The 18,065-nt window shown below is 39.3% G+C and overlaps 1 protein-coding gene across 1 annotated transcript; it reads left to right on the top strand.

The window, feature by feature from the left end:
- The first annotated feature begins 4,976 nt into the window (after window positions 1–4,976).
- Window positions 4,977–10,039, top strand: LOC111333152 (uncharacterized). The gene is made up of 3 exons (XM_022938675.2): window positions 4,977–5,113; window positions 6,613–7,081; window positions 7,809–10,039. Exons 2-3 carry the CDS (start codon window positions 6,617–6,619, stop codon window positions 8,715–8,717), a joined length of 1,374 nt encoding a protein of 457 aa, XP_022794410.2. The 5' UTR covers window positions 4,977–5,113; window positions 6,613–6,616; the 3' UTR covers window positions 8,718–10,039.
- Window positions 10,040–18,065: the final 8,026 nt, after the last annotated feature.

Below are 18,065 nucleotides of genomic sequence, written 5' to 3'. Positions count from 1 at the left end.
GGTACCAAAACTCATTAGATATAAATGAAATAAAAACTAATTGTTTCCTCCTACACAACGCTGTGTAACGAGTTATGTTTCCATTGCCTTTATGTTTGAAACATGGAAAGTTCCTCATGTGATCGATTGACGTTCCTAATTCGAACGTTGCTGTATGTTATAAAAAGCTTAGGGCTTCCTGTCAGAGATCGCTTGAACCTACGATAAAGACAAATTTCTCGAATTTTTGACAGTAGGGAATGTTTTCACTTCACTCGTTTTGCAAAAAAGCTGGCTAACAGTCTTCTTGAGAGAACCAAATTGCTAATTCACAAATTTATAGCCACGCTGCTTTAAAGTATGCCAATAAGAGATTAAAGCAAAATTAAAAAAAAAACGCAGTTTAAAAACTGTAAATCCCCGTGAACTATGAACCTTTTAACTCCCATTGGTGCCCAAGACAGCATTTCTCCTTACAATATCAATACAATATCAAGCAGACGAGTGATGAGGATACAAAAAAAGATCCATCAGGGGATTATCAGTTGATCAAACACCAAATTCTCCAAACTAACATCTTAAGAAATGTCTGGCAAACAGTAAGGAGAATTGGAAATGAGATCTTGGCGGTGAAAGGGTTAAAAACTCTAAAATTCTAGATGAAATACTATGAAGTACTATGATCATTTCTCAGGGTTAAGGTGCTTTGCTTTACTAAATATATTGGTTATAGTTGATAATTTAAGTCACTGCACCACTTCAAATATTGCCAATTGACAACAACTGTTATTGCTGTAATGTTTGAAGAATTGTATTGTACATGAATTTCAAAAATTGCTAACTATTAATCTTTGTTTTTGCTTTTCATCTCTCTTTTGAATATTCCCAGTCTTCAACTATCTGTGCTACATCCACTTTTCCAAAATCCTTGTGTTTCAAAGGTTCAATTCATTTTGCCACGGTTGCCTCTCGCGGCCTTGATGACCACGTTTTCAGAATTTCATCAGCAGGGTTTCCCTGCTGTCCTACAAATTCAATCTCATCTCTGGACAGTCCAACCTTGTCACCAGCATTCTGAAGTCGTTAGATCGCACATTTCTCAGGACATTGAGTGACACACAGACTCGTGAATATACAGGTAGAGGTAGATATTTTTTACACTCATTAAAAGCTGTTTATTCACCAGGCTTCTTCCTGCGTCTACCAAACCAGATTTTATCTCAGGGTTTTTTACCTTAGGGTCAACTACTTGTTCACTCTCCTCTCCGTGCCCCTCGCTTTTCCTGTGAAGAAATAACGAGAAAATTAATTGTTCATCAGTAGTTACTCTACAGAAACTTTAATAAGAAGGTGATAGGAAGTCTTGTAGTTTGGACGTATAGCGATCTCTTTAACTAGACCTTGTAAATTGAAAATTGGTACATGAAGGATTCTACTGCACTACACTTCATGACTGAAGTACCTTGGTAGATAGATAGCTTTATTAAAAAATCCATTGCAGCCAAAAGGCTTGATTACGGACTGTACAAATGTTTGCTTAATACAAAATACAAAAAGAATGAAAAACTAACTAAAAAAGGCTAAAAATACTATATATGTATAGATATTAAAATTCATGAAGAAAGGGGCAAAAATACTATTTAAACAATAGAGTGTTTCTGTCGAGGAACTATCGAATGATAGTTGCCCCGCGGAAATTTGATGTTCTTAAAACTAGCATATTTGCCCTCGAAGCTTCTCGGGCAAATATTTGTTTTAAGAACATCAAATTTCCGCGGGGCAACTATCAGACCGATAGTTCCGTGACATAAACACTCTATTGTTTTCATTGTTCACCACTAAATTTTCTTCCGCGCCTACAGCTTGTCACAAATATCAATAATTCGCAACCGTACATTGGCTAAATAATACGTTATACCTGTCAGAATTGAAAAGTCACTGTTTTTCCGATCTGCCTAACTTCGCGGCCGTCAAACTATTCAAAAGTTTTCACGGATGAGTACTATCAATCCAGGTATTTTCCGCGGACGGGCACTATCCATCCGGGTATTTTCCGCGGGCGGGCACTATGGGCTGATAGTTTCTCTCCACGGATGAACACTATCGCGTCACGTGATTGATTTAAACCAATAAGAACCGGAGAAAGTTTAGTGGTGAACTATAATGATATATATATATATCATTATTATATACATCTTATACGCAATGAAATTTAAGAAATAGCCGCATTATACTGATGAATTAAAGCCATTAGGAAATAGTCTCGTTGTACCCGATAAAAATATTCTTTAGTCTAGTAATTCTTCTGCAGAAAGGTACGTTAAAAGCGCGCTTTTTCCTCAAGGCTACGGTACTAAGATTACATGACGGCAAAAGGCCATGTAATTTTTGTCTTTGATCTCAATGAATAGGCGCTCCGTCAGCAATTGGCGCTGTTGGTAGAGAGTGGTAATATTGCACTCTTCTTGGTAGCCTAAATCTGGGAATATCATTCTAAGTGCACGGCGCTAAATTTCCTTAAGCTCTTTAGAGAGATACTTAAATAGACCATTGTGGAAAACTTGGCAAGCATATTCAGACACAGGTCGCATACACGTAGTATAGAAACAAACTAGCTGCGCAGGTTCTCCTTTTGCACGCTTAAGTTGCCTTAACTGATGAACTTTGTCCACTTTTTATTCCCCAAGATTAATACAGAGGCCAAATAAGAGAAAAAGAGATAACTATGGCCTTCCAGCTAAACTGAACTGAGTTTACTTAAAGGCTGATGGTAGCCGTTTTACGAGAAATGATCGATTTTGTTTAGTTTTTACTCGGGACAAATTCTGTTGACGGTGCATTTAAAAGATTTGTCCGTTCCGCCAAAAAATTGTCAAATGGGTTGTGACAAACCGTCCGCACTAGCCGAAAACAAATAAACATGAAACAAGTGTCCTTAATATATATATATAAATTTGTTAAAAATCCAACCTGGCAGGAGGCAGGTCAAACAGTGCAGCTGAGAAATGAAGGCAGCCAACAAATCAGGTGAGTGGTAAGATGATGAACTTGAAAGCAGGACACCAGTTTTCAATTTCACTGTCCTTACCACTCGGCAGTGCTGCCATCCCCCTCAAAATTGGGACTCTAGTTGCAGTCCGCCTATTAGTAGGTTTCTGTTTAACATAAACCTTAGGCAGGTTTCACCCTGTTATGATCACTGAATGATCATCAGACGTTGCGGGATGACTTTGACTTTTGTAACATGTTGTTTAACTTGATAACAGTACCTAAACATTTTGACCACATCACACGGATAGTTTAAACTAACAGAGGATCGTAATAATCCGGGCTGGACTAGGTCCGATTTCATTTATGAGTTGGGGTGAATATTCATCATATGAATCCCACGAAAAGTGTTATAACATAACCAAAGTAAAGCACGCGCTCTGATTTGTCGATTTAGTGTCCCCCATTTGCCCATGGGTGTACGCTGCTGACGTGAACAAATGCAAAGACTATTTTTCCGCGCCCGCTTGTTTTTTCTGGTCGCGTAAGATTTGTTAAATGAAAGGGAACTCTTTAGCTACAATGTATCAATGGTATGGTATAAAACAAATGGTAAACACCACAGCGTACACTATTGAGTTATGATGCACTTGGGAGGTTTGCTAAGCACTCAAAAAGCTAGAGTCGCGCTCGGCTATCGACTCGAGCGACTCTTAGGCCTCTTTCGTGCTTAGCAACCTCCCGCGTGCATCCATAACTCTGTAGTGTACGCTGTGGTGTTTACCATTTGTTAACTGTGTTTAAGTAATTCAGTTTTAACCAAAACAGAAGACATATTTCCAAAAGAGTAAGAGATGAACAATTTAATAAACAGCTTGGATGTAACTGATCGAAAGATCTTTCTACTACAAGAACACTGTCTGGTGTCATCCAACCTTTAATTCCCAAAGTCTATTCAAAGAATACTCGATGATCACTCACTTTATTCTTCTTTAGTTTTATTCATAAACGACAATCGCCTCGCGATCGTGACTGATTGAGAATAATGGCAATTAACCTCCACCTAACTTTTAACACTCTTTGTGTGAGGGGCCATTGAAACGCGACGGGTGTAGGGGGAGGGGAGGGGGAAGATGGTTTGTCACAAGCAGGAACAGGAAGACCCAGTCCCTAAATACTTATGTCCGAAGTAATAAACTTTAACGAGTTGCGTTTGGTTTGAGGGGAAGAAGGCTCTATAAATTGAGCTATAAAGGAAGATTCTGGCGAATGAATTGAAAAATAAATTTTCCTCTTTTTCTATGAGTTTTCCCATACTGCCTTATGTTGGTTTAATTAAAGATCACCTCCGTAACTAAAGCAATGAGATATTACTACTGTGAGTCACGAATATAACAGTGTTTTAGTCTCGGGGATATTACATACATACATAGGTTACTTAACCACTCCCCATAGGGGCTTTTCAGAACCAACACCCACCCATCCCACCCAGGGGAGGACATCTACCACACAGTAATTTAGTGCGTGGGAAATTAACGTCTCCTACCCCTAACCTTGCCAGGAGACTGGGCCTACGGTTTATTCGTCCTCATCCGAGAAGACTAGAATATCTATCCATTTCTTGATTATAGAAAGGTAGCAGATTCTCCTCACTTATGCTAAGACCGTGAGTATTGGTCCGACCGTGGGCTCGAACCCTCAACCTCCCGCACAACACAATCCGGCGCCCTAACCAATTGACCTTCTGAGTGTCAGCTTTCGCGTGTGGTGTCACATGACTTATGGTGTAAACAAACCTCCAAGTTCGGACATTGGTTTCACACACGTGTACGAACTTGTAGTCGCTATTTCAAATTTCCGTTCCCATAGCCAGTTTTTTTCCGCGGCCTAGAGTCTTAAAAGTTCAAATATCGAATAGAACATCCGTTCTTACCCACGTACTGTACGTGGTCGGACCACGAGTCGCATGTTTTGGTGAAAAAACACCCGAAAGTTCGGACCCGAGGCAGTCACGTAACGTCACGTAACCTGTTTGTGTGACTTCGCGGATGGTGACCCCTCTCAGGACACACCTGAGAGGGAACGGTCGTATTTGAACCCTTTCGCCGAATTAACCGCCAGAAGCAAACAGAAAGCAAACTGCTTGGTAAGTCTGTGTTATCTTGTATGTATCTGAAGTCGACTGAGTGCCGGAAAAAGCGAAAGAAAGAGAAATTCCTTAAATTCAACTGCTTTAATTATCATATTTGGCCGACTACGTTGCAAGAGAGACTTCAAAGAATCCGCGTAAACAATCTCCAACTAATTGGGAATCCGTTGTCACAAGAAGAAGAATGTAAAGAATATGGGGTATTGAAAATCTCATCGGTTCTGAAAATGGTGACAATGAATTTATAACATAGATCTGCTCTTTTTTTCTCTCTTAAACACACTGTACAAGAAACGTTACTGCCAGACTTAATGGTTTGAAGCTTTCGCCTCGCAAACAGTGATATCAATGATTGTTTTCTTTCCTAAACATCACAATTCGCTCTGACGAGGGGCTAACGCTCGAAACTTCAGTTTCAAAACTCTTTACTGTGGCCAATTTACATTATCAACTCAGTCGATAAAACCAAAATTACCTTGTCACAAAATTACCTTGTATACTCCTCCACCGACGCAGCACCACAGTTTCTAGAGAAACTTACCCCCTTTTAATTAATCACCTAATCCAATGTCTTTAAGATGATTGAGACTCGTTGTCTAGTGGTCTGGTGTGTTTTAATTCAAAATCTCGTCAGTGAGACTGAGTGGAATATTCGTGAGAAACAGAGGAAGTATTTGTAGCTTGCATTACATTTAGCGTGACGGGCAGCCGCATTTCTGTTTTGCATGTACAGAATCCCTGAATTGATTATTTCAGTCTCGTGAAGACATTTGTTGGTCCTATTGCACAATATTTTAGTATCTTTTAATCAAAATGAAGCCAAAGTGGGCCTCGTACGAGCTCGAAAAGCTGGTGACCTACAGTGTGTGAGAAAAAACTAATTAATTTAAAATCCGGGGATATTGAATAACTCCTTGTCCCGGAGACATTATTCATCATTTCATGCTCCTAAACTTACTCATCATTATTCATGATTATTCATGCCCATGAGATTAACTATCGTAAAGGGTGCTGATTTACGTCAGATTTGATCTTTTATGAGGCGACTTCAAGTAAATCACAGCTAAACTGACTGATTTAATCAAGTATCATTTGGTTAAATCAAACGAAGTTCGATGACTAAAACTTTTATGTTTGGTTAGCGGATGGAAGATTAAACATGGCCGCATATTGTTCGCAATGACCGTATCAATGAGTCTTATTTAGCGCCTGTTCAGTACAAACTTAACTCTTGGTGCTGAATACAAGTGCTCTTGCAATTAATATGATTTCATTCATTTCTTCTTTATTTTATGAGTTTCAATATTTATTCTATTTGATTGATTTTCATTTCATTTCATTGTGGCAGTTGACGTCATTTCATGTTATGATATCCGGGTTTCCCGTAGCTAATGAAAAAGTTTGTATCAATTGGAAGTTTAGTGCGCATCGAACTTTCATTCAATGTTATCTGATTTTTTTTCCTCTTAATTCCATTTTTTACGCCCGAACGCCAGAATAATGTTTGTTACACCGAAGATGTTATTCTCTCTACTTCTGAAACTCCAAATGATCATGGGCTTCCTTGGAGTTATCCAGGCCAACGTTATCACCGAATGCAGAAATCACAACAACTGTATTAAAAACTACAGCGATGTTTACAACTCCCTAGGGTCAGAGGGAAATTATTATAACATCGCACTTGCCCTCTACCCTTCAAGAGAGCCCTCATCTGTTGTTGTTCATGTCAACTTGTACTCAACGAACCAGTCTGACCACCAAACAGGAAGAGTTTCACCCGTGCACTATACATGGAGTATGTCATGTCTGTACGCTGCTATCCCTGCTCAGGTTCTCGAAATCCTATCACTTGGTGCCATTCTTATCACGCCGCGTACACAGGACCTGGACATCACAATTCCACCGTTCTGTTGTAATGTGTTGGAGGATGAGCGAATTGCGATTATCGACAGAGGTTTGTCTGAGGTACGCTACAGAAAGAAGTGCATTTAAAAATACCGAGTTAGTGGGAGGGAGGGGTGCCTATTTCCATCAAGGACTATATGAGTAGCATTGGTTAGCCCAATGGATAGAGCGCTGGACCGTTGCGGGAGGTCGAGGGCTCGAGGCCCGGCCGGACCAACACTCAGGGTCTTAAAATAAATGAGAAGAATTTGCTACCTTTCTATAACATCAAGAAAGTGTTAGATATTCTAGTCTTCTCGGATAGGGACGGATAAATGGAGGTCCCATCTCCTGCAGGGTCGGGGGTAGGAGACGTTAGTTTCCCACACACGAGATTAGTGTGTGCTGGATGTTCTCCCCTGTGTGGGATGGGTGGGTTTACTGGGCCTACAGTGATTGGTGCAAGCTGTTGCGGTGTCCCTGCCTGTCGGCGAATCTTATAATTCATAAATCATAAATCATTTATAAGACATCGCAGATCTCGCGATTCGAGGCACTGGAATTTCCTTTATACGGTACAAACAAAGCGTAAGCGTGTGAATATCCGGCTTTGACTATACTGCTGAGATGTTTTCTGTTCTTATCGACCAATGTGATATCATTGGTTTTGGTTTTGTGACATTCAATCGAAATGTACTGTGTGCAGGCAACAGACGCTGGTACACGTGAGTTTAATAACACATGCACATAGCATTTGTCGGTGGAAAAATTAGTCAATGTTTTTACTGCTAATACCTTCTTTTAACAGCTTCAAGACCTGGCTGAAAGTCCAAAGAGCCAAAATCCGAAACTAAACACAGCTGAGTGTATTACTAGAGGACATACTCCAGATATATCTAGCGTCACGGCAAAACGTAAAACGTACATCAGAGCGATGCTGTGGAGCTCCTTTAGTTTTGCCTTTTTCTTTGGGCCATTATTAGCTCTCAGTAGTTATATATTTAGTTTCATGGCAGAAAACGATAAAACACCGGGTAAGGGGAATAGAGTAGAGCTAGCACAGGCCGTTAGAATTATAATCGTTTTACTAGCACTCGTAGAGTTGGTACTTTTCGTAGCGGTCGGGGTGATTGCGGTACGTTCAGCAACTCCTTGGGAGATATACTTCATCCTTGTGGTGATTTTAGCTGAAGCATTCATAGTGCCTTGCGTAGCGAGAGAAAAGTGGTTTACATTCTTAAGTGAAAAAAAGAAATGTAAAAAATTTTTTGTCTTTATGTGGGGAAATCTCACGGCGATTCATATTTGCTGGCTGGTTGTTGGAATAATGATCAACACATTATGGGGTTTTACAGTCCTGCTTGTTATTTCCGTAGTTATTTCTTCCTTTGTGTTTGCAATTTATATCTTTCTTTGTTCCACCAAAGCAGCTAGTGAGCGAGCTTCCAAGGCACCCACCAGGGCTGACAAGATTAGATTTGGGATCATTTGTTTTATTTCCTTACTTTCCCTCATGTCGCTTGTAGTTGTCGTAGTTTTATCAGGGCAGGCGTTTTTTGGCAGGGATTCTGCAAATGAGTTAATGAAAACGGCTCTCCTGTACGTTACCACCGCCTTTCTTTCCTGGATTGCGCGTAAGGTTAAAGAAGAAGGAGACAAGACTACGAAAAGTGGGAGCACGACTGAGCTAACTGGGATCAACCAAGGCGGAGACTAAGCGTTGTCAATATGAATTTTTTATTAAATTGTGTAGCTTTGCTAACAGTTTCACTGTACAACAGTTAGTCTCTTTCGGTTTTGCCTCGTGTTAAGGAAAAACGTCACAAAAAGGTCAAGCCCTAGCTGCCTTGAAAAGAAATGAAAAATAAATTATAATTTTTATTTTGGACCATTAAAGTTGCACGTTTTTCGAACAATCAGTCTAATATACGACTGCATAATCTTACTTCATGACAAACAGAGAAGAATACGTTGTATAGTCGAAGCTGTTATGTTTGTTTCGGAGCAATAGAAAAATTTTAAGTCATTTTAAGTTGTTTGAGAGTTTTGTATACCTAGTAGTTATTGAAAAGCCTACCTCTAGCCAACCTTACTAATGAATATTTATATATGGCCCAGGTGAGGAAACTGGTGACATTAACCCCAACGTCTTTCATATTTGAAGCTTATAATTGAAGATCAGCGGGCTCTTTTTGCTGGTAATGCTTAGCATTTTGTATTTGGAGGTATTGGAGCAGATGTTGTCTTACCGAGTCCACTCATCCATGTTGGTTAGGGTATTCTGCAAAGACAAGCAGTCTACATGAGTTTTGATTTTGTGATGTAGCTTAGTGTCGTCAGCAAATAGGAAAGTCAAAAGATCGACCTATAGCAACATCCGAGAGGCCGTTGATGAATAATGTAAATAGCAGTGTCCCCAAGTGGCTGCCTTGAGGGACCTCAGAAGTCTCAGGGGCTCTTTGCGAAGTTGGGCTATTAATAACAACCCGTTGGACTAGCTTATTTGAGTAGCCGCTGTCTTGGCACCATATATGCCTTTAACAACTTAGTAATGGAGAACTCGGTAGTCGACGGTGTCAAATGCCTTGGCAAAATCCTAATAAATCACGTCCATATGGATGTTTTTATCATGGTTTTGTCCAATAATATAGTTCTGTAAGCCTATTATAATGTTTTAATTTGGATATATCAACAAAGTTGAAGTGTTAAAGTGGCCACCGTAACGATTCCAAAAGCTGACGTTTCGAGCGTCAGCCCTTCGTCGGAGCGAATAGAGGAATTGTGGGCTGTGTGTGCCTTCAAAGGCAGAGAATGGAGCCACGTTATTGGTGGGAATGTCTTGTATGATAATAATTAATTCTACTTAGTATTGTAATTGTGATTCCACTTAGTACAATTTGTTGTTAATACTTAATTTAATCAGTACGTCAAGCCACTGCTCGCCTCGAATGGCTGTAGCAAACTGCGAGCAGTGGTACATCATATTTTCTATTTTATCAATTTTTCTTAATAAACTAAAACAGAAACCGAAGGCAATAATTCAGAGACACATGAGCGATTTCTTAGGAACCCTTGTGGTAAATGGGTAATTAAGTCATCAATGTGGTCATACAAACGATTAAACATGCAGCAGTGTTCCAAGACTTTGTTAACAATCGGGAGAAGCGATATGGGTCGGAAGTTTTTAGCAGGCTCATTTCAGTCTATCTTGTGAATAGATGCTACGTCTGTGGATTTCCACTCGAAAGGAATTTGATCACCAGAGCATGATCTGTGGAACTCTGGGGCGCATAAGATGTCCAGCAGAGCAGAAAAACCGTCTATGAGAACAGAGACCACGGCCATCTCAACCGATTCAGAAAGTCCCATCATAGCTATAACATATGAAAAGAATATTTAGGGTTGGAAACCGAAAGGTCTTCTAAAAGAAAAGAAAGAAAAAAACCAAGGAAGCCTTTTGACTCCAACCAATTATCTGTAGGTGAATGATGTCATCCTTAAATTGAAACCGTCACTTCTATGTAAACAGTCCCGAAGTGTTACCTTTCAAACTTCCTCGATACTTTCGAGTTAGCGACAACTGATTGAAGTCACCATAGGAAGACAGTAACTACGACCCTGCTACTTGGTAAGTGATAATTTTTAATCCATTTGACTGTCAAAAGTGTCTCTAGCCTCAATGACAAACATTCTGGTGCTGCGCTGACTAGACTGTAGGGAATCGTTGTTTGCTTGGAAGTTATCAATCGACATCCCAATCGACAGATGAAGGGAGATCGTAATTATCCATAACAGTGTGTGTTTACAGTCCGCTTTTTTTTAATCGCAAAGAAACAAAGAACAGCTGATTCCTCATTCAAGTACACTCAAATGTTCTAACTCTCATCGCCCTGTATTACCCTCGTCTGATTTCCGCAACGTGCGTTGTACCTACGAGGAGTAAGGTCGACTCTTTACCAACTATGATAATTCTTTCTAAAGCAAATTGATTGTTTGAAAAGACAAGATTAGCAGTGCGTTTATAAGTCTACAGCTAATATGGCAGACTATGGTGGGACGTAGGTTTTAAAGTTTGCAGTTTTTGTCGTTTCAATTTTGGATCGGTTTTTTCAGTTTTTGCCCAGAAAATCTTGTGTTTTCCATTTTTGATGCCTTTATAAATACCCTTTCGTAACATTTGGTTTTCATTCCTCGGCGATATTCGGATTTTGTATCCGATGTGGTTTCTGATTTGTGTTCGGTAGTTCAGCGCCTCGACTGCGTAGACGCGCTCAGGATCTGCGGTTAGGGAACTTAGCGTGGTTATATTTCAGATGAAGACGTATCTTATAGAAATAGGGTAATCTGAAGTTTCGGTTTTGATGCTTTAGTCAGTGGTTTTGCGGTTTCAATGAAAACTCGTCGCAGTTTCTTTGTAAATGCATCATCAGTTATTGGTAATTTTTTAGGCGGTTTTAAGGTTTTTAACAGACCCCATGTGAGGTGCCACTCTCTCCCTTCCTCCTCTCGGACAGGAGCGTGAGCGTGTCAGCAAAAGGTATTTCGGTGGGTACGCGATTGCGTGACGTGGCTGTTATGTCATGACCAGACGAAACCGAATATTTTTGGGGGAGCTCATAGGCCATTACTAATGGCATATAGCGAGCTACAGATTTTATTCGATTTATTTATTATTTTATTTGTTTGATAGTGACGAGACGATATTCATATTCTCTTGACAGTGAGTAACGCGCTGGAAAGCAAACATGGAAACACATATCTCAAGAAAACAAACCTTGTCAATACCGCAGAAGCTAAAATGGCATATTTGATGAGACTTAGTCAAACCCAGTTGGCTTGTTAGCTCAATTGGTAGAGCGCTGCGCTAGTATCGCAGAGGTCAGTGGCTCGAATCCCGTACAGACCTGAATTTTGTTAGGTCTGATTTTTACTATTGCTTAAATAGTGCTCTTTACTGCGAGGATCGTGCACAAATACGTTTCTATAACCACAGTTCAGATATATGAATTTCATATATTTGTTGTGTTTGATTTATCATCTTAAGGGTTTGTGTCGGACTAATTTGATGACTTGCTCACAGCTTGCTTGCTAGCTCAATTGGTAAAGCGCTGCACTAGTAATGCAGAGGTCAGTGGTTCGAATCCCGTACAGGCTTGAATTTTTTCAGGTCTGATTTGCTCTTTACTGCGAGGTTCGTGCACAAACACATAAGTATTCATGGTTGACGATTTTTGGCGAATTTGGTCAAATTCGTCAAAACGAAACCAACTCGGGGGAAATGACGATTTTGAGGAATTTTTTAGTCAAATTCGTGTACGCGAGACTTGACGATTTTGGCGAAATCCTATCACATCTGCCATTTTTGTTGCCGGATGCATTTCTGGACACATCTGCGCAATAGCGTCGCATGAAAACACGACTTTAATTTCATGATGGGGAGGGGGGATGGCGCAGTGGTGAGAGCTCTCGCCTCCCACCGCTATATGGTCTGGGTTCAATTCCCGGACTTTGCGTCACATGTGGGTAAATTAAGTGTTGTTGTTGGTTCTCGTCCTTGCTCCGAGGGTTCTTGCCCCGGTCCTCCCATTTTCCTCCCTTCGCGAAAAACCAACATTCCAAATTCCAGTTCGATCTGGAAACAGTGGACAAGAAGAGCCGCCCAGTGAAATGGCTAGATTATTATTATGACAGTAAAAACTTCTGGATACCCAGATATCCTAAACAATGATTGGGCGGCAAGCCGCAACCAATCAATGCAACGACCAAAGTCCTTACAATTAAAATTCCTATAGCAATTCCTAATTATGGAACCGTAGTAATGAAAGTCCTAAACTTAAATGCTATGTAATAAAAACCTCAGTCAAAATAGTAAAGGTTCCTTACGTCACTATCGGAACACTTAAAAGGAATAAAACATCTAATATCCCTTATTTCAATCTTAAAGCACCTTGCCATCCCACTAGTTCTTTAAGTGCCTTTCTAACATTTCTTGAATAAACTCCGAGCACATCGATCGACAATAATGTTGTATTGTGTCACCCGATAATCAGGGTATCTCTGTTCAAGCTCCCAGCGCAGTGGCCCATACTTTGCTAGTTTTTCGGCAGCTTTCTCCTCCCTGTTTTCTACCCACGGGCAGCTCATCTCAATCACCGATACTTTCTTGTTCTCCTTGTCCACGATGGTGGCGTCGATCCTATTCGCCTTTACCTGCGTGCCATCTGCATTATAATAATAATAATAATAATAATAATAATAATTATTATTATTATTATTATTATTATTGTTATTATTGTTATTATTATAGTTAGTCGAAATTTTCATGTATTTTTCGGTTTTTAAGGATTTTGTCTTAATATTTTTGTAAATATTTTTGATGATTTGAGTGAATTATCGTTATCATAGTGTGTATCCTAGTTTTTCCTACATTTTTATTAGACATTTTAATACATTTTTTCGATTTTCAAGCATTTTATCATAACTTAATTTTGTTATAATTTTCTGTGATTATGGTGAATAAAGGATTATATTTTATTATTATTATTATTATCATTATTATTACTATTATTATCATTATGGTAATTTTTTTCATTATTCTTGACAGTTGAATACCAAATGGTTACGATGCCGGGGTTCTCGTTTGTTCTTCTTTCCCTGATCCAAGTCACAATCAACACTTACCAAACCCAAGCAAACGTGATCAGTAGATGCAAAGATCGTGCGAACTGTTGTAAAACCTATGACAATGCCTACACTTCTTTAGCATCACGGCAAAATTACCATAATATTGCACTTGCGTTGTACCCCTCGAGATATCCCTCATCTGTTCTTGTTCAAGTCAACTTGTACTCAACGAACCAGTCTGACTATCATACCGATGGAGCTTCGCCCGTGCAGTATACATGGAGTATGTCATGTCTATACGCTGCCATCCCTGCTAGGGTTCTTGAATTCCTATCCCTTGGTGCCATTCTTATCACACCGCGTACACGGGACCTGCACATCACAATTCCACCGTTCTGTTGTAATGTGTCGGAGGAGGAGCGAATTGTGATCATCGAGAGAGTTTTGTCTGAGGTAAGTCACAAGATGTTGGAAAATCTTTTCCTGGGTTGAGGTGAGTGACTAGAGGGGTGGTACTTACATCTTTTCGAGGACTGTATGAGGAGAGGTACCTCGTCAGCTTTTTGGTCGAGGCTCGTTGGTTATGGTTGCAGGCTCTCGTTCAGATGAGACGAGCAAGATAGCATAGGGGCTGAAGCGACCCTTGGCAGTTGTCAGGGGAATCAGTATGGAAATGGCTTCTCTCCCCATTTATTCATACTGACAATTGTTTTTGTTTCTCTTTCCATCACTATGTGTTAATCGGGTCTACAACATTCACGTGATACCTCCCATAATTGGTCACTGTGAAGACTTGGGTTTTGCTCTCCCGACGCTCTGACAAATTAGAAATTTGCTCAGTGTGAGGCACTCAATCGACACCAGCACTCTTGCATGGGCTATGGTCAGACGTGAATATAAGATGGACTAACTGCTAGCTGTAAAACGGCAAAAAATTTACCTTTATGTGTTAAAATTAAGAAATTTTAACCGTTAGTCGTAAGAAAAGTCAACCGTAAAAAATCTTTCCTAGTAGTATGTGTCCTTTTCTAAAGTGTCAAATTACTGATAACCGTAAAATGGCCAAAACGTTAGTCTTCAAAGATCTCAAAAGCCATCACCCCATTCAGACCCTCATAAAACATAACCTAACATTTCCTGGACGATGTATGAAACATTATGCCGACATTTCTTCACCACCAATATTTTAATATATTCTATCAACAGCTTCAAGACTTAGCCGTGAGTCCACAAATCCAAAATCCAACTCTAAACACCGCCGAATGCGTTTTAAAAGGTCACACAACGGACATATCCTCTGTAACAGGACGTGAATTTTACATCAGAATGATGCTGTGGAGCTCATTTGGTTTTTCCTTTTCCTTTGGGCCATTGTTGGCCCTTTTTACATTAATATTTGGTGACTGTGCCAAAAACCACGTAAAAACACCAGAAAATGAGAAGAAACGAAACCTAACAAATGCTGTTAAGTATACAATCTTCCTTTTAGTATTTGTACAGCTTGGACTTTTTATTTATGTCCTTGTCCTTTCAATAATATTAGAAGGTCCATGGGATATTATTGTTATCCTTGGGGTTATAATTCTTGAAGCTTTGATAGTACCGTTCATAGCAGCAAGGAGTTTTGATTTCTTGGTTGAAAAATCAGTAGGTGAAAAATCGTTTATATTTATGTGGGGAAATCTTTCAGCGTTTCAATGTTGCTGGGTGGTTGTTGGAATAATGATCAACACAGTATGGGGTTTCACTGTCCTACTCGTCATTTCTGTCATTCTTTCTTCCATTGTGTTTGCAATTTATAACTTTCTTCAGGCAAGGGAATGTTCTGGGGCTGATAATGTCAAATTTATGTTCATCTGCGCTATTTCTTTGTTTTCCGTTCTGTCGCTTGTAGTTGTAGTAATTTTATCAGGTCAGGCCTTTTCTGGCAGAGACTCGGCAAATGAATTACTGAAAACAGTTCTAGTGTACGTCATCACTGCTTTCGTTTCCTGGATTGTCAGTAAAGTTTAAATGGTGGATACAGAGCAAGGAAAGAAAAGACGGAGAAAAGTTGTGAGAGGCGAGAAGATGAAGGTCAAAAGTGCGATATTCTTCTGGAAGAAATACCAGAGTGAGTTGGGATCGATCTAGCTTGTTTGATATCATGATTCAACGCTATCAATTCTTAGGAGGAAACAAAATGAAATTTCTCCTAAGAATGGCGATACCAATCTTTCATCCAAAAAGAAAGAATAAATATATAAACTGGAATACAATGTTTGTAGTAACACCTACTTTGTGTTAAAAAGTACTATCTGGTAGAATAGTCTCTGGGTCGATCTTGAAAGCGAAGAAAATCGCATTCGCTTATCCATCGAGAACTGAAAGTAAATTTAGATCCCAGCCTCGTTTCCAAGAACACTGTTTTTTTTTTTTTTTTAAACGAATGCCACAATTCAACTGTACGAACTACCTCACGTTGATCAGGAGGTCTTTCTCTATTAGAATCAAGTGTCAGACCTTTTCTGTGGCGATGGTTGAACGAAACACTTTTTCAGTAGGTGGTCCTTGACTATTATAACAGACTGAGGACAGAAGTTTAGTCTGTTCGTGATTGTTTTGCGGTTCAAAGTATATGCTGTAAGTCGGGTAGTTTGGAAAATAAGAAATGCTGGAATTCGGAACCGGAATACTCGAAATACCCGGAATGACTGAAAAATAACAAATTAAAAAATAATAAAAGTAAATAAATAAATAAATAAATAAGAACATTGGTGTAAAAAATTAATGATAAATTCACAACTTAATGAAATAATTTAATACGAAAATTTTCTCTGAGGGTCCCGAAAAAAACACCTACCGGCACTGTTCATGGAGATGCAGGTATTAGAATTAAAAAAAGTCTGCGTCAGGCCAGATACCCTTACAGCCTAAGCGACGAAATATTTCTACTTTGTCTTCCCCTTAGATAGGATGCTAGTCCATCACATGGTTACTCCCCGTTTTGAATTCGCCTCCACCCATTTACACACCCACGGGAAATCTAGCCAGGGCGCCATAACCATTAGGCGTGCACGCTTATCCAGCCGGAATCATTGCAGAAGATTAAACAAATGCAATATTTCCAATTAGTTTAAAAAATCTCCGAACTATTAAAAATTAATACTCTACCCTAAATAATTATTAACCACACATTGGGAGCTATCAAAGCAGCTACCATTAAGACCAGCCGTCTACAGTGAAAATTGAGACTGATCGTCCGTTACTCGACACCTTTTCGCGTCTATTATAAATACCTTGAATATATACCTTTAAATATATATCTTGTACTGATGGATTCTTCTAAGCAAGGTTTATATTCAAAGGTATATATTCAAGGTATTTGTAATAGACGCGAAAAGGTGTCGAGCAACTGACGATCTCTCAATTTTAACTGTAGACGGCTGGTCTTAATGGCTTTGATAGCTCCCAATGTGTGGTTAATAATTATTCAAGGTAGAGTATCAATTTGTAATAGTTCGGAGCTTTTTACAATTGAACTATTAAACTCATTGGAAATATTTCATTTGTTTAATCTTCTGCAATGATTTCGGCTGGAAAAGCGTGGCGACCTAATGGTCATGGCGCCCTAGACATCCTGCAGGTGTGTAAATGGGTGGAGGCGAATTTATAACGGGGAGTAACCATGTGATGGATTAGCATCCCAACCAGGGAGAGGGTAGAGTAGAACTATTTCGTCGCTTAGGCTTTATGGGCTACTGGCCTGACGCAGAGTGTTTTTTTTTTACTTCTAATTCGTGCATCTCCATGAGCAGCACCGGTAAATGTTTTATTTTTGGGACCCTGAGACAAAAATTTCGTATTAAATTATTTCAGTTGTGAATTTACTATCAATTTTTAATCATCAGTATTCTTATTTATTAATTTACTTTAATTTTTTTTAAATTTTATTATTTTTCGGTCATTCCGGGAATTTCGGGTATTCGGATTCGGGTTCGGGTTTCGAATTCCAGCATTATTTGTAGAATCTGGTAGAAATAAGTGATTAGATGTGTATTAAAGATGCAGCAAAACTAGAAATTAAATAGGGATAAACACGAGAACTGCTGAAATGTTTTTCATTTTATTTGATGCTCATTTACTAGTCGCTCACAGTTCCACAGGTGTAGGCAAACATTTCCATAACTATCCATAGAAATTCCCGCTTGCTTTGGGTAACAATTTGGTGTCCATGTTAACTCTTCTCACAGTGGATAAAATGAATTATCTCGCAATTAAAGAATTTAAATTGTGAAATCAGTCAATGTATAGTCGTTATACTCTTATATCTGTTTAGAACTGTTTCCGTTTCCGATTTCATAATATACTCGATCGTAGTAATATATCTAATCGTGCAGAGCTATTTGGAAGGTGTCGTCCTTTCACCATGTTAACTAAATGTGATCATACCGGTGTGGTG

Source organism: Stylophora pistillata, chromosome 4, assembly GCF_964205215.1.
Source record: "Stylophora pistillata chromosome 4, jaStyPist1.2, whole genome shotgun sequence".
NCBI lineage: Eukaryota > Metazoa > Cnidaria > Anthozoa > Scleractinia > Pocilloporidae > Stylophora > Stylophora pistillata.
The sequence above is the reverse complement of the archived record's forward strand: the minus strand, read 5'-3'. Positions and strand labels throughout refer to the sequence as shown.

What these genes read in the sequence shown, in the direction of transcription:
- LOC111333152 (XM_022938675.2), top strand. Translation starts at nt 6,617, where the DNA reads ATGTTTGTTACACCGAAGATGTTATTCTCTCTACTTCTGAAACTCCAA. An exon ending in TCGACAGAGGTTTGTCTGAG is followed by an intron (nt 7,082 to 7,808) that starts GTACGCTACAGA and finishes TTCTTTTAACAG; the next exon opens with CTTCAAGACCTGGCTGAAAG.